Here is a 16,737-nt window from a genome sequence, read left to right on the forward strand (position 1 = left end):
AGGGACCAGGAGACAGGCTCAAGACCGTCCTCAGCCGCGAAAGGTCCCCGAGTGGCCCCGGAGCGGTCAGCCTCCCTCAAAGCCTACCCTCCCTCACAGGAGAAGGGAGCATTATGTACACCACCTTCAACTCCTAGGGAAAGGCAGGACATGCACCTTACAAACTGATAACAAAATTTCAATAATCATAATTCAATAATCGTAACAAAGCATGCCCTCGTGACCTCCTGCTTAGACTACTGCAATGCACTCTACGTGGGGCTGCCCTTGAAGAGCATTCGGAAGCTTCAGCTGCTGCAGAATGTGGCTGCGCAGGCAGTTAATGGTGCCAGCTATTTGGTGCATGTGTATGGCAAGCTGCATTGGCTACCATTTTGCTTCTGGGAGCAATTCATGGTGCTGGCAGTCACTTTTAAACCCTACATGGCTTAGGGCTGGGACACTTATGGGACCGTCTCTTCCTGGTTGTTTCTACCCGTCCTCTCCGATCCGGCAGGAGAGGCATGTTGTGGGTTCTGCCAGCCAAGGAGCGTTGGCCGGTGGAGCCCCAAAGAAGAAGAGCCTTTTCCGCCGTGGCGCCCGCCCTTTGGAATGTCACCCCGCCTGACATTAGGTTGGCCCGTGGCCTGCTGGCATTTTGTAAGCCTTTGAAGATCTGGTTCTGCGCCCGAGCTTGGGGCCCTGGAGGTGGAATGGAGCCTCTGTCTTGGCCACATTGAGGGCTGCTTACAATTCCCCGGTTGCTGTGCATTATTTTTTTTTTAATTTATTTTAATATCTGTATATATTTCAATTGTTTTAATCTTGCAAGCTGCCCAGTCACTTATTTGAGATGGGCAGCTATATAAATTGAATAAATAAATCAGTATTAAAATACTAAATAAACCCCACGATTCCACAACCTGCCCATCTTTAGCAGCCAGCTGTTGCAGGAGAGGCGTGTTAGTCTGCGACGACAAAAATCAGGAGTCCAGTACCTCCTTTTCCAACTCACCAGTTTGATCCAAAGGCAGAAGCATGCACAATTTCTTGGTCAGGAAAGCTTCCCCCCCCCCCAGCACCTCCTGATTTTTAGCAGCTATCCAGTGAACCCTGGGAACAAAGACCCCTCAGGCAGGATCTCTGGTGACGTTGCAAGAGAGCAGAGCAGTGGGCATTGGGCACCTGGCACAACGGACCCTGGGCTCACACTGCGCTTCCATTCCCCTCGAGAGGGATCCAGAAGGCAGAGGCCAGGCCAGGTGAGTCCACCTGAGCGGAACAGCTGTGGCTGGGGCTCGCTTTGCACCACTCCCAGAGACGGCCCAGAAGGTGAGGGCCTCTTGATACTACACAGAAACCACCAAAGCAATTATCTGGTAAAAGCAACTGCCTTCACATACTGCCGCAGCAGTACAGGTAGTCCTCGACTTACGACCACAATTGGGCCAGCAATTCCATCACTAAGGAATGCAGTTGTTAAGTGAGTCGTGCCCGATTTTACGACCTTTTTTGCTGTGATCATTATGTGAATCCAGCTTCCCTCACTGATTTTGCTTGTTGGAGGGCCCCTGGGAAGATGGCGATCACATGATCTTGGGATGCTGTAACTGTCGCAAATATATGTTGATTGCCAAATGCCCAAATTTTGATCATGTGATCGTGGGGATCTTGTGATGGTTGTAAGTGCGAGGACCAGTCATAAGTCACTTTTTCCAGCCCTGTTGTAACTTTGAATGGTCGTTAAATGAATGGTTGCAAGTAGAGGACTGCCTGTATGGTTTTTCAACCCCAGGCATGTCATTTAGAATGGTTGCTTTGAATATTGGTTTTATAATATATTTTATTTTATTTTTGGTTTCAATCTTTATATGCTGCCTAGGGTCACCATAGTGAGTGAGGCGGCTATATAAATACAAACAAACATGCATTGAGATGGCTCGGGGATCATCTGCAGAAAGGTGCCAGAACCTCTGAGTCCTCTGGGGGGTGTTTTACCCCCATGAGCAGCACTTGGGGGCTGGTGAGAAAGAGCAGCATGAGATGGGCCCGCTCTGGGTTGCCCCAGCAAAGGGGAGCTCCAGTGGTTACCTGGCAAATGGCTGGGAGCTCCGGGTGAATTGCATGTGCTCGAGGCTCTGGTCCTATGCCCGTCCAAGCTGCTGCTCTCCTGACTGCCAGGAGTCAACTGGTTCTTGTGGAAAGGACAGTCCTCGAGGCTGGGGAGAAGGGGCCTCCAGGCCTGGCCTGACCCCTTTCCTGACCAGCCAAACTCCAGGGAAACGAACACAACGACCACCACCTCAAGTAGGAGCCTCTATCCTTTTTGAAAAGGAAGCACACCTGTCGAGTTCCCACAGCTTATTCCTGGCCAAGAGTCTCGGGGGGCTGGCCATCTTCCTTGCAACCGGGGGCCAAGATTACCCAGGCGGCAGAGGAGGCTTTCCTGAGGCAGCCAAGCGCAGCCCAGGGGGCCCGGCTGCAGGCCAGAGGCAGGGGGAGCCCATCCTGCTCCCTGGCGACCGGCAGCATCCCGCTCTGGGCAAGGACAGGAGCCGGAGGAGCTGGCTGCCGGGGCTGCTGGCTTCTCCGGCTAGCTCGGGGAGGCCGTTCCAAGCCGGGCTTCAATTTCAACTCTGACCAGCAGCTCTGAGACTCTCCCTCCAAGTGCATGGCCGAGTAAAATATTTTTTCATAAATTTAACGCCAGCATGTCTGTGTTTGGAAACTCTGAAAGCCCATGTTGTATGGTTTACTGCACTGGAAAAGGTGCCAGCAGAGTTTCAAAGGAAGGGAAGTATATAACTGTTTCCTTTCAAATGCTTTTTCCAATGGGATCCATTGAGGGAAAAGGCTGGAACTAACTAAAACATTATTAAAAACTGCTATGAAGAGAGGGACGGAAAAAGATAGTCAAAAAGAGAAGCAAAGCCCACTGTGGAACTGAAAGGAGGAGTGGAAAAGCAGCGGATCTCTCCCTCTGCTGGTGGAGCCGAGGGGCCGGATGGCCTTCGCCCCGCTGCAGAGCCAAGGGGGACCCAGCAGCTGCGCAGGGTGACACGCGCACCAACGGCGGAGCCTTCATTTTTCAACCAACCTCTTCGCCAGGAGAGGAAAACTCCCCAGATCTCAGCTCAACTGCCGAAGGGGGATGGTCTGACCAAACCCGGAACTAATGCCCGAAGGACACGCCTTCCCTCAGGCCGTCACTCTGGGTCAGCTTGGGCAGGAGACCCAAGGCCCACGCTTGGAGCTCAGCAGGCTGGCCAGGGCAATACGTCAGACTGGTGTGCAGAAAATAACTTTAAAACGCTGCATCCTGAGGTGCCCATTTGCCACTTGCCCAAACATTCTTTGTGCCAAAGGGCAGGACCAGCCTCTGAGTGAGCTGGGGCCTGAAAGCTGCAGAGGTACACTCGCATCGACTGCCTGCCGCCATCTACAGCCGCACGGGAGCACAAATGCTTGGCCTCTGAGGCTACGAAAGGGCATCCCTCGCCTGCTTTCAGATCCATAAGCGCCAGAACTCTTTTTTGCTGTGACAGATAAAGAGATAACCGGCCGCTGCCGACTATCTGCCTTCTGAGACTTCCTTTCTCCTACAAGGCTGGCCTAACGCTTCACATTCACCAGAGCTCTTAAGGGCCTTCTGGCATTTTTGTGCTCCCTGACAGGAGGGTGAGAACGGGGGAGTCTGCAGAAAAGTGGGTCTGACAGTGCTGAACCAAGGAGGACATTAATACAGCCTGTGGCTATTGCACCGCTTGGCATCGTGAGCAGCAGAGGAGTCAGAGGAGCCAGTCAGTGGTGAGGAGAAATCTAGCGAGGTGTGCTTAACACAACGGTGGGAATCCACCACCACCTTCTGCCGTGCCCTGTGAACGTGGCTCCCCTCCAGAGTCGCCAGGGAAAAGAGGCACACCCCTTCCCACGGCCAGCAGGACAGAGGGGCAAGACCGGCCGTGGATGCGAGTTTGCGGCACTCCGTTTCTCGAGGGTGCCTTGGCTGCGGGCTGCAGCACACATGTGGAAGGATGAGGGGAAAAATAAACAGGCAGACAAAAGAATGAGGACGCCCTGCCAATTCCAATCGAGCAGCGTTTCGTTTAAAGGCTTATCAAGCTGAGAAAGAGCAGAGTTCTTGGAAGCCAGCGCTTCCTTTCTTCCAGGGCCAGCGCCAAACACCCTCAAGGACGGGCACAGGCCAGGCACAGTGGCAGGCAGGCAGGCAGGCAGGCAGGCAGGCAGGCAGGCAGGCAGGCAGGCAGGCAGGCAGGCAGGGGCCCCACCCGCGCAGCCAAGCCACCCTCCAGGGGAAGCTGGTTTAAAAAAAAAAGGGACACACGTACACAATTTTACAGTTATGAATCTCAGTTCTGGCTGCTGTTGAAAGAAAAAAAAAGGCTTTTACCAGCCCCAGCACAGGCACAGGACGCCTGCCATGGACCAGGAAGCCCAACGTGCCACCAGGCAAGGGGGGCCCCGCCTGCCAACCGCAGAAACCTGCCCCCTGAAAACTGGCACAGGCCTAAAGCCCTGGGCGGGAAAGCCAGCCCGGCAGGGGGGTGGGGGAAACAGACCCCCGCCTGCCCTCCACCTGCAGCCCTCCTCCAAGCAGAGGCAGCCCTCGGACAGCCTGTCCCAGCCGGCCCTCGACTGGTGGCCGGAGTTCAGGCTGAGGACCAAAAAGCCCCCGGCTGGGAGCCGCCTGGCAGACGATGCCGGGAAGGGCGGCACACTGCACCCAAGGCCCAGGCAGCCTGGCAGACCGAGGGTACGCGCCTGGTTCGTGACCAGGATAACTTTCATTTGCAAGTTAACCGGCTCCAGCTGCCAAGAGAAGGAAGGAAGGAAGGTGGACGGCAGTTACAAAAGCAAGCCCCGAGCGAGCGCTGGTATGAAGGCCAGCCGCCACCACCGCGCACACACGCAGCTACACGCGACGGCTGTGCTCCCGTTCATTCAAGGCCCGCAAGACCCGCGCCAGCAGGTCGATCCTTCGCCCTCACACCCTGTCCGCCGTTCTGGCTTCTTAAGATCGGGGGAGAGGGAAGATTGTGGGGGGGGGCGGGGGGGGAGAAAAACAGCAAAACAAAACAAAACTCCTGGCTGATAAAAGGAAACGAGGGAGACACGAACAATTGAAAACTACCTAAAAGCTCAAGAGAGGTTTATTTTATTAGTTCTTAATAAATATCTTGCAGATTTCCTGCAGGAAATACACCAGATCACATGTAGAATAGTTTGATACTGATGTCAACGGCATCAACATATGAAATCTATTAGGGGCGAAGCCACAGCAGGGTGATCAGTTGTGCAGAAAAGCTGCACGGCACCAAGGCAAGGGGGGGGGGGATCTCACGGCCCTTCCAAATTCTTCGAGAGGTAAAAAAGTCAGCCAAGACACAGGGAGAGAGAGAGGGAGAAAAAAAATCCCACATCCTGCTTTGGGCTGCCAGCAATCTGAAGTGCCCAGAGATTAATTCTTTGTCTGGCCTGGAAATGTGACTTTAAAGGGGGGGGGAGGGGGGGCTGGGGCTGGCACTGTGCCACTAACTCTTCCACCCCCAGCCATGTTTCAATGTAGACAGCAGTAAACCCCAGCAGACAGCAGCTCTGTGCACTGCCAGCGACTCACAGCCCCAGCAGCTGCAATGCGTCTTGCTCAGCAAATGCAGATGGGCCTGAGTGCGCTGCTTCCGCTCTGCACGCAGGGAAAGGGCGGGCGCCTTGCTGGCCCTTGCCTGGATGCTCACACCCCCTCCTCGCACCAAGCCCCCCCAGGGCAGTCCCCCACCAGGAGGCACCTTTGCTGACTGACCTGCAGATCCGGACAGGCAGAAAAGGCAGCAGGGGAGCACGGGGAAAGCATCTGGGGGGAGGAGGAGGATGCGGGAAAGTTCGCTGCTGGAAGCGATCCCTGGGACTCAGGCCCGTGGCTGGCTCCGGGCGGCCCCCCTTCCTCCCCCTCGAATCTGGGCTTCTCTGCTGGGGAAGCACAAGTCCCACCGCTGCGTTCTGGCTGGCCGACCCACACCACGACCCGCTTCTCGGCCTTCTCCAGCCCCAAACTCAGCTGGAAGGAAAGGCTGGCAGGGGAAGCTGCTGTTGGGTCACCCAGCTCAGCACATCCTGCTCTGGACCAACTCTGCACAGCCAGAGGCCTCCCCTTCCACAGCTTTGGGGGAGCAGTGGGGACATCACTGGGGTCTGTGTGTGTGAGTGTGTGAGAGAGAGTCGGGGGGGCATTTTCTTTTGTCTTTATGAAGCAGGCGGGATGATGGAATCTCTGGGCCCAGGTGCTCCCACCCAGCCTTTACTATCATTAAAACATCTCAGGCTGCTGAGTTTCTGCAACATGGCAGGGATGGGTCACGTGTAGCAAACAGGGCAGAGCTGCCCACCTACTGTCCTTGCACCGTTGGCCGCTCCCTTTCCTCCAAAGCAACTGGTGGAGCCATGTAGCCCCAGGATCCCAGGCAGCCTCCGCCCGAGGCCATCCCAACTCGCAGCCCGCATCGGTCTGACGCTCTTCCCCAATGGCGCCCGGGCTACCAGACGTCAGAGCAACGGGCCCTCCAGACCATCACCTTTGCCTGGCAGCCACCGAGCTGCTGACTTTCAGGCCCAGGGGGGACCTCCTTCCAGCCAAGGAGGGCTGTCCCACCAAGCTACACACTTCTCTGACTGTCCCTGGCAAGACAAGACTGCAAAGGGTTTCCACACCTTGAAAAGAAAAGATGCAGCACGCGATGCCAATTCGACCCGGCATTCATTTATTTATTGCACTACCGACTGCTCAATAACCACAGTTCTCTCCGGCGATGGTTCCGCTACACCAAAATTGCTCAACCAGCACAAAACTGCATGCCTTCACCTCACATTGCCCATGGCGTATTTCAATTGTCCTTGCTGAACAAGCCACAATGCTATGCCGTGGTCTAGGTTAGCTTAATGCACCGGCCCAGACGCCGAGAACTGCCTCTACCGGGTTCAGCCTCTTGCGTTCCTCCTGCTAGGCTGGCTCTTGGGTTGGGGTCCGGTCATCCTGCCAGGAGGCAGAAAGGGCAGGAAGGCTCTGGGTGCTCTCCTCAGCCAACGCCCACCAGCGACTGGAACCATAAGCTGTCTGGGGAGCTCCAGAACCACGGAGAAGCTGTGCTCTGAAGGCTTCTGGAGGGCAACATCCGGGCAGCTCCTTCCAATTAAGGGGTGGGCTTTGGCCGAAGCAGCATCCGGGGCTTGAAGCCCCCAGGGAACGGAAAACAAAAGGGAGGGCAGGTGTTGTCACTGCCTTGGAAGTGCTCCCATTTGCCACAGACAAAAGGGACTCATAAACTCACAGACCTCTCTTGATTCTGAAAACTGGTTTCAGCGCTTTTCACCCAAAGGTTCCAACATGCCTCACACCATAAACGACAAGCCATAGAATTAAGGGACCACAGAGCTGGAAGGGGGTCTTAAGCCCGGAAGCTGCACTGAAGCCCCCATGAAGCAGTGCGCGTGGCTCTGCTCCAACACCCCCAGGCAGCGCCGGGGAGCCCTACACCTCTCAGGGTCAGCAGTTCCCCCATTCACCGGCTCCCCATCCGCAAGGCTCCGCCAACTTCCCAACTGCTCTTCGGTAACCGAGGACTGGGACTCCAGAGAACAGGGCCTGACCTCCTTCTGCGTAACGTCCTTGGGCCCTTCATATTTATTTATTTACTTAACCAACCCCTTTATATGGCTGCCCACATATCCCTTCAGCCTTCTCAAGGCTAAAGACTCCCAATTTCTTCTCTCTCTCTCTCCTCTAACCACTGTTGTTGCTGTTCTCTAAATCAGATATCCAGTCTTTCCCAACCTTGGCCGCTTGAAGATGGGTGGACTTCAACTCCCAGAATTCCCCAGCCAGCATGGGGACCTCTGGCCAAGGCTGGCCAAGGTTGAGAAAGACTGGCTATCTGAAGACTCCAGCCCTGACAGGGCATGGACTGGAAGACCTCCAGGGTCCCTTCCAACCCCGGCCTTCTGGGAAATCCTTCCCAAAGGGCCATAGTCAGAGCTGGATACGGCATTCATAGAATTATTTACTTTATTTGTATTCCACCCATTCCCGGGCTCAGAGATGGGGTAAGCACACAAAATAAGCAGAACAATCACCTCCCGTGATTTGGGAATTATGTCCTTCCGTTGAGGCAACCTAGAATTGCATTTGCGTTTTTTTTGTGACCACAACGCGTTGCTGGCTCATATCCAGTACGCAGTCAACTCCTCTTCCGAGACCTTTTTCAGAAAGACCGTCCCCGAGCCAGGTATTCCTCATCCTGTCTCTCTCTCAAATTTTATTCTGTTGTATTTAGCACCTTTCTCTATTTTATCAAGGCCGTTCCAAATAAATTTGTCTTCCCGGTTATTGGCTCTCTCACACACCGTTGTTATCTGCAGACCTGATAGCCTTCCCTCCACTTCTTCAGTCACGTCATTAATAACTCTGAGGCGTAGCAGGCGGAACCTCGCAGCAGCCCATCCAGAGGATTCCCAGCTCCAGCTTAAGGAGGAACCCCCGGTAAGCTCTCCGGATGGTCCAGTCGCCCAGCCCGCAGCTCACAAGTTGCACTACTGTGAATGGCCCTGGGGGGGTTGCCGGCGGGGGGGGGGGGGCTGGAAGCAGAGCCTTAACAGAGAAAACCAGGTTCACCACCCAGGAGCCAATTCTGTCCCAGCGCCTGCAGGGTCACCCTCCGGACAAAGAAGTTGGCCGCTGGGGGTTCTGGTGGCTCTCCTGAGGATAGGTAGGGAACTGCCCTTACTGTATGCGCTTCCCCTCAGGACAAGCAGTCTTGGCAAAGCACAGAAAAGGAGAAAGGAAACAGAAAAGCCACCCAGCGACCAGCACGCCCTGCAGCCCGAGAGGACGTTGGCATCCCCCAAAGGCCTCCTCCTTTCTCAGTTTCATGTTATATCATGAGGATGTGCTGAACGACAACGCGGTCCCGTTATCTCCCCGATGGGCGGAACTGCCTCTCCCACCAGCCACCGGCCACCGTGGCCACCCTACTCCATCAGAGGGTGCCGGGTCAGAGAAACCGCTGTCCTTTAACGAGCACCCAGGAATCCCCCCTCCCCCTTGGGAGCCGGGCCCCAGCTTTTAGTGCTGAGCTCTGCAGGGACTCTGCAGCCAGGCCGCTGCACTTGACAACCATTAACGGGAGTCCACATGATGGTCAAAAGCTGTTCCTTTTTTCCCCAGGTGCAGCTGGGAAGACCACATAAGATACTCTCCCTTTAATGTTAAGTCAAGTCATTTAGGTTGACTAAAGCTTAATGGACCTATCCACCCACCAGTGAAAGAGCAAAAAAGTGCCTGACTAGGGAGCACCGCTCAGAGCAGAGGCCCTCCAGAGCCCCCTCCGCCTGGAAAGAAGGATGCTGCTGGGGGGGCAGCCCCCAGGGTCCCGGGGCTTGCTTGGTGCTGGCTGTCCTCGGGCCCAAGGAGAACCTCTCCTGCCCGGCTGGCCACGGGGGCCCCGCCCATCTGGGCTGGGGAATATGGGGCTGGTGGCCACTTCCTCACAAGCTGTTTCTACTCCTGAGCAACTGAGGTTGCTGTAGCTTCAATGAGAACCGCTTTTAAAATGCACTAAACCGAGCCGGTAGCAGAGCCCGGGGCTATTTTTATCGCGGACCTGAGTGAGCCAGACCCCGCCAACTGTGTTCCGACCCTGATATGCGTTATGTGGCTTCACGCCGAGCTACTGTGGGCAAAAAGAGGGTTAGAAGCTTCTAGGGAGCCTCATGAAGGAAGGATCCCTCTCTGCAGTGCCTCAAATGCCGTGATGCCAAGACCTGCCAGGCAGAGGGAGGCACACCATGCCAGTCAGAGCCACGCAGAGGCAACTGCAGGGCTGTGTCAGCTGCCGTCCCTCCAGCACGCAAACAAGGTCTTCTCCTCCAGGAGCAGCAGCATCTGTGCATACAAACCTTGACCCCTCTTCCCCACTCCTGCCCCCATGGGCAGAAGAAATGGAAAGGGTGCCAGACTGAAGATGGGGGCCAGAGAGCCCCCCTTGGGTCTGCATGCGCATCCTGGGAGGAAGACCCAAAGGGAAACATGCAGTTGCCCAGATGTCGTGTCAAGCCTGTTTGGACTTCCACTTGAGAAAGAGGCAAGGGACCCCCCAGGACCATGGCATGAATTCTGTCTCTGCACAGTCTCGGGGGGGGGGTCCTTCCCAGGAAGTTCAAGGGTTAAACCTGGGACCTTCTGCGCTGCCCTGGGAGCCTCGTGATTCTAGGCCCGTGCTCAGGAGGGGCCTGCACAGTCTCCTTCGAGGGCAAGGGCCATCAGCAGAGGAACACGGAGGGCTTCCACAGCTTCCTGCCCGAGGGGCGTTCGTGCTTGAGCTGTGCAGGGCATCCCTGCCTTCCTTCCATTAGCAAGGACAGGAAGAAGTCAAAGTGTGCCCCGAACCACCTTCCCAAACCTGGCGCCCCTGACTGAGCAGGCCCCAGTGGATCTGAAACAGACCCCCTTAGGGAGGCCGAGCCAAGGAGGACACAGCCGCTGCAGCCAAGCTCCCGTTCCAAATGCAGCCCCCCCCCCCCAAGCACTGCCAAAGAATGGCCAGGGCGGCCCACCCTTAGCCCCTTTGGGGGGCTGCCTCCTCCCCAGCTGGGAAGGCACCAGAAGACCGGAAGGGAGATCCAGAGATTCACGGCTCTGTGTGGGGAGAGATCCAGAAGAACTGGGGTGAGGAAGGGGGGAAGGAGCAGCAATCCCAGTGGTGGCCCATAAGCTCATCGTCCCATGAGTCATGTAAACCATAATCCAATAATATAGTAAAACGGAACAGTGCGCCTGAGATGGGTTTGATTCACACAATTATAAAACAAATTATTAAAGCGGGGGGGAGGAAAGCCCCCGAGTCCAGATCTGGATAAATTGGGTGCAGATGGGTGGGGGAGGGGGCTTCTGTTCCCCTCTCCAAGATGCCCTGCCACAAAGGCACGGCTTCAATTAACTAGCTTGCACACCAGAATGAGACGCCCCACTTCCCCCAAAAAAGCCCCCCCCAAAGGAGCATTCTCCATGCCTCTGTGGTCAGAAAAAAGGGGCCCCCAGTTCTCCTCTGCCCGGAGTTCACCCAGGCTGCTGTCGCCTCTTTCCAGAGAAGGAGGGAAAGGGGCCAAGGAACACAGACTGGGGGGCCGGGGAGGTGGGGCGGGGGCAGGGCTGTCCACCACTTCTAAGGAATTTGCAAGGGCACCCAGGCAATCCCCTTCTCTGGGTCACTTCCTCGGCCCTCTGTGGCGTGTGCCCACTGAGATGAAAGGGTGCTGCTGGAGGACCAGAGGCTGAGCGCAGAGCAACCTCGTGGCTGCAAGAGGCCCCGATCCAACCTCCAGCAGCCCTCCGGAGCAGGGCTGGGAACCAGGGAGCACCTCCAGAGCCAGACGGCACCTGGGTCTGGCTTGGGGAAGCTGCTTCCTCAGGAGCCTTTGAATCTCCTGGCAGGTGGGCGCCTGCCAGGCACCTGCCCACCACGATCAGAGGATCTGCTGCCAAACGGGGGGGGGGGGTACCTTTCAAACTAGATGGATCTCACCCACCGCCCAAGGCTTTTAGGTCCCCAAGAGCAATTTTACACACCAGAAGGAAAGGGCACCGAGAGAACCCCAAACTTCCAGAGCGAGGGGGGCTTCCAGAACTCTGCCCGCTCCTGGTTAGGGTCTTTCAGACGCACAAGGAGCCCTTCCCACCAAGCATGGGGACAGCACCACAGCCAAGGCCTCATTCCCCCGCAGGCACCAAGCCTGGGGAATCTTTTTGGGCTCCCGCCCCCGGCCTGCCTGTACCTTTCGGCTGAGAGTTGTGCACGGCGAACATGTTGATGGCCACGAGCTGCAGCAGTCGGGTGCTTCCGATCGGTGGGGGGCTGTGCTCCAACAGTGCCTGGAACGCGCTCAGGACCTCCGCTGCCACAGCAGGGAAGGTCTCCATCCTGAAGGGGTGCAGAAAGGCAAGCGTTAGCCCTGGAGCCAGAGGCAGGCCGAGAAAGATCTCAGGCGCTCCAGAGGCCACTAGCTTGGCCTCACCCAAAGAAAAGTGGGGGTCTCTCCCATCCCATTGCAGACAGAACCTGAGACATTCCTAGGAAGGCGGGGGGCTCCTGCTGCTCCTCTGGGCTGCCCGGGCCCCTTCTCCTTCTCCTTCTCCCAAGCCTGGTGCCTCGGGGCCCTGGGTCAGGTCAACGGAAAGGCAGCCTCAAGCCCTGTGACTACTACAGGCAGGGCTGACCCTGATGGGAGCCAGCCAGGCAGAATTTAAGCTGGAGGTCCCGCATTCACAGCCTGGGGGGTCACATGGCCCTCCCACGACAGTCTCCTCTTCCAGTGGCCAGTCCCACCCGGGCACAGCGCCACCCTTCTTACTCTGAAGCCACTGCAAGGGGCGTGGGGTGGCAGCGGTGCAACCTATGCAGCCTTGCCTGCTCAACCTCACCCCCAGACGCCTCAGGCAGTGGGGAGACCCCAAATCAGAGTGGGGTGGCAAAATCCACAAGCCTCTGCCTTGTGCAGGAGCCTGGAGTGGCAGCAGGGGCTCCAGGAGGGTCTGCTGCAGAGGCAAGGGCTTTGCCATCCCAGCTGCCCTCCGGGCAAGAGCCCCCCAACCACCCCCCCAACTGTCCCTGAAGAGGGGTGTGGGCGCTGCAGAGTCAGTGCGGGGTTCTTGCTTCTGCTTTTGCTCAGCAGGACACGGGCCCCCATTTGAAGTGAATAAACAGGGGGCGAACAGTAAAATTATAACCCTGTTTGACAAAGTAAAACTAAATAAAGCCCTGGGTCCAGATGGTATTCACCTGAGGTTTTAAGAACTGCTGATCTTCTGACAAAAATAAATGTCTTTTTAAGGTCGACATCTGTTCCAGAGGACTGGAAAATACCAATGTGACTTCAATTTTAAAAAAGGGAGTGAGGGGAGCACCGGTTATGTCAGCTTTGTTAGCTTAACATCCAACCTGAGGAGAATGCTAGAAAATACGAATCCGGCACAGAAGAGAAGAATGAGCTGCGCTGAACACGAGCCAGCGGGGCTTCGATGAAGATGCGACTCACCTCTCTCGTGCTCTGCAGACTTTGGGGAGGGTCACCAAGGGCGCATCCAGCAAACCGCACATACCTGGATGCGCAAAGGCTCCTACAAACCCTCCCAGGGATGGCTGCTGAGCAGCTGCAGAGCCACGAAGTAAGAGGACAGGCTCCTCTGGACTGGAAGCAGGAAACGCAGGGCAGGGGAAAGGGGCAGTTTGGAGAGACGACCGAAACAAAATCCATCGGTCTGAGGCCAGTTATTTGAAGCTGTGGCTGACCAGAAAGACGGCCAAGTTTGTCGATGATACCAATCAGCTGGAGGAACGGAATCAAAAAGGAATTGCAGGAAAGCTCAAAGGGATCTCGGTCCAAGATCGGGGAAACAGGTCTCAGAACAGCCAATGGTTCAGCGTAAGCAAGGGCTGAGCAAGGTAGAGGAACCCCAAGTTCACGTATACACGAATGGGATCTGGACAGGCAGTGATGGATCGGGAATCGGGTCTTGGAATCCCGGCGGATCGCTCGGCAGCAGTGTCAACTTCTTCATGAATTGCACTGGCTTTTAAAAAAGCAACTGCCCTGTCTTGAATCATGAAGAATGGGGTTGAAAATAAAGCGGCTGCTGTAACTGTGTATTTATATTTATCTCGGGGGAAACCAAGTTTAGAGCAGTGTATATTTGAACGAGGATACCGTAGTGCTGCAGAAGACGCAGAAAAGGGCAATCAGAATGATTAGGGGGCTCAAGCAGTCAAGTCTGAGGCAAAGGCACGCCGGGGAGACCTAGAAACTCACACACAATATGGAAAATGTGGGGAGAACTTTTCAGAACCAAATGGGGGAGCCACAGGGCTGGTGAAGGGAAGGGCCTATTTATGCAGCTTGCTGCTGGCAGGGGTGGTGATGGTCCCGAAAAAGAGCTTTAAAAGGGAGTGGGCCAGGGCGCTGAGGGTTGGGCTACTGACAGCTACTAGGCTGGTTCGGTCCACGGTCCTAAGCTGGAGACCCGACCTCCCCCTTGCCCCCTTTCCGCGTCTGTGAGCTTCACAGAAGCTCCTGGGGGGCCACTGTGGGATGTGGGGCACTTGACTAGTTCCTCACACAAGAGCGGGGGAAATGGGGAATCCATGGGGCCAGGGATCTCCCAGTCCAAGCCCTTTCCCTGCTGAGATGCTGGAGGGCAAGATGCAGTTCAGTGGAGAGAAAAGTCAGGCAGGAAACACCAGGTGCAGAGGCACAGGACAGGCAGCTCCCGGCAGGGATCCAGGCATCCTGGTGGACCACCGCGTAAGGATGAGTCAGCCGTGCGCTGCAGCTGCCCAAAGAGCCAGCGCGGTCCTGGCTGCATCCAGAGGGACAGGATCAAGATCAAGGGAAGGGATGGTACCACTCTGCACCGCACCGGTGAGGCCAGGTTTGGAATCCTGCGTCCAGTTCTGGTCACCACAATACAAAAAAGATGCTGAGGCCCTGAAAGAGTGCAGAGAAGAGCAACGAGGATGACGAGGGGTCTGGAGGCCAAATCCTGCACGGAACGGCTGGAGGAACCGGGCATGCGTAGCTCAACGAAGAGAAGACGGAGGGGAGACGGGATCGCCGTCTTCCCATCCTTGAGGGGCTGCTCCAGGGAGGAGGGCCTGGGCTGATTCTCCAGCGCCCCGGAGCGTAGGGCGAGGAGCAACGGGCGGAAGCTCGTTGGAGGGAGATCCAACCGGGAGATAAGGAGGAATTTCCTGACCGTGAGAGCGAGTCAGCCGTGGAACAGAGTTGTGGGTGCTCCACCGCTGGAGGCTTTCAAGAAAAGACTGGACAACCGTTTGTCCGGGATGGTCTGGGGACTCCTGCCTTGGGCGGGGGTTAGACTAGAAGACCTCCAGGGCCCCTTCCCTCCCGAGGACTCTATGATCCAGAGCAGCCCAGGCCTGGCTACGAGCAGAAGGGGACCGAAGCAGTTCCTGCCGTTCCCAGAAGTCCACGTGGAGGTGGCAAAGCAGGGTACTCGCAGTCCACCCTGTTTGGGGCCCGCCCCCGTGGAGGCAGTGCTGCTGAGAGATGGCCAGGGAGGGCTGAGAGCTTCCCTCTGAACGTCGGACTGGGGGCTGCTGAAAGCCAACTGCTGGACACGACGGGGTGTTTGCTGTGAGCCGGCAGAGCAGCTGCTGCAGCCCTGCTAGCAGCCCCCGGCCTCGCCCCCCAGGCAGAGCGCTCGGCCAGCTTGAGAAGCGCAGCCCTGCACCCCTCCGCGAGGCCGGTCATTAGCATCACACCCTATGCCCTCCATTCCAAGCACCAGCCCAGTTGCTCACAGGACTGAATTCCAAAAGGCCTCGTAATGTAGGAAAAATAAAACAAACATCCTGCAGGCTTACCCAATCCGGGTAAACAGCTTCCCATGGGCATGGAGAAAACTGAGGACGAACCTTTTGTTCAGCTGCATGGGAAAGAAAAAAGGGGGGAAATACGATGGAGAAGATGAGAAAACAATCCCGGCCCTCTCTCTCCCTCTTCCTGCGAACGAGCCCGGAGTCCCGAGTGACCGGAGAACCTGGCCAGGGACGAGGGGGTGGTACAGCAGATGGGAACCAAGCGGCCGTGCCCCGGCCTCCAGCCTTCGTCCCAGGCCCTTCGAGGGCCAGTGCCAGACAGCTGCAGGAGGAGGGTCGTGGCGCCGTGGCCCCCTCTGCTGGCCACTGGGACCTTTGCAATGGGGCCTGTGCCCCTGCTGCGAGACTGCTCAGGGCCAGAAGCTCCGGGACCGTTGCAGGCTGTGCTGGGGGCTGCTGCCGAGCCCCCAGAAGGCGAGGCCAGCCCCGGCAAGCAGGGATTGCGCCCCTTCTGCTCTGCCTCGACAGCGCCCACCTCCCCCCATCCTCTGAGCTGCAACCTCCAGAATGCCAACCGCCAGGCTGCCAGGAGGGAGCGGGGTGTCCCCAGGATAAACCCCGCTGCGCTCCCAGTTTGTGCTCCAGCCCTCAGCTGACCTGGGCCTCCCCCATCCTCTTCCTGAACAACCTGGTTGTGCTTCCAGGGAGGGGAGGCTGGATCAGCAGCAGGATCAAGGCAGCATCATGCCAAAGGAGAGGCGGGCTGGTTCTACTGCCGGCCCCAGAAACCAGCTTCGCTTCCAGGGACCGGCTAAGTCACCCAAGCCCCATTTTCCAAATGTTTTGGTGGGCAGAGAAGCCCCCGCAGAGCGGGGCGCTGAGCCTGAGGCTCCCAAGTGCAGGCCCCTGCCTGATTCCCCCACCTCCCCTGCAGACCCTCTGCAAACTAGGACCATTTCTAGGCTACCTTTGGCCTAGCCTACACCGCAGGAGCGTTGGGAGGGGGCCACGCCTGCCGTTTGGAACAGAACCCAGAGAGAAAAGCATGCGCTCCTCTCCCCCCGCGGTGCTGCCGCCGGGCCGCAACCTGCCGAGCCGCACCGCCTGAGAGCGCCTGCCGGCGGCCGCTCTCCAGATGACTCAGCTCCTGCGTGACTCACCTGCCAGGCAGGCCTCTGGGAACCTCCGACGCTCCCTGGCCCACAAGAGGAAGCGGCACCAGCCCACGGGCACTTCCTCAAAGTTGTGGCTGCGGCAGCTCCGCTCTCTCACAAGCCCTGCAGACGGGAGAGCTGCCCGTCCCTGCACAGGGGGCTTTTCCCACCTCACCGCTCTTGCCCTCGCGATGACCCTGGGA

General features: G+C 57.1%; 1 protein-coding gene across 3 annotated transcripts in view; it reads right to left on the reverse strand.

The window, feature by feature from the left end:
- The window catches only part of SMG6 (SMG6 nonsense mediated mRNA decay factor), a 74,356-nt gene that overhangs the window by 36,805 nt on the left and 20,814 nt on the right, over nucleotides 1–16,737 (reverse strand). For 2 of the 3 annotated variants that reach the window (XM_088138657.1, XM_088138655.1), the window contains exons 9-10: nucleotides 15,426–15,487; nucleotides 11,821–11,966 (exon numbers count right to left, since the gene is read on the reverse strand). In XM_088138657.1, the coding sequence (XP_087994783.1) occupies nucleotides 11,821–11,966; nucleotides 15,426–15,487 (208 nt within the window). Of the gene's footprint in view, nucleotides 1–11,820; nucleotides 11,967–15,425; nucleotides 15,488–16,540; nucleotides 16,560–16,737 lie in introns of those variants that run through there. The other variant, XM_088138658.1, reaches the window with a different exon arrangement.

This window comes from Python bivittatus, unplaced genomic scaffold, assembly GCF_059951505.1.
Source record: "Python bivittatus isolate LINGU-HERP-01145 unplaced genomic scaffold, Pbiv_v1 ctg000240_np1212, whole genome shotgun sequence".
Taxonomy (NCBI): Eukaryota; Metazoa; Chordata; class Lepidosauria; order Squamata; family Pythonidae; genus Python; species Python bivittatus.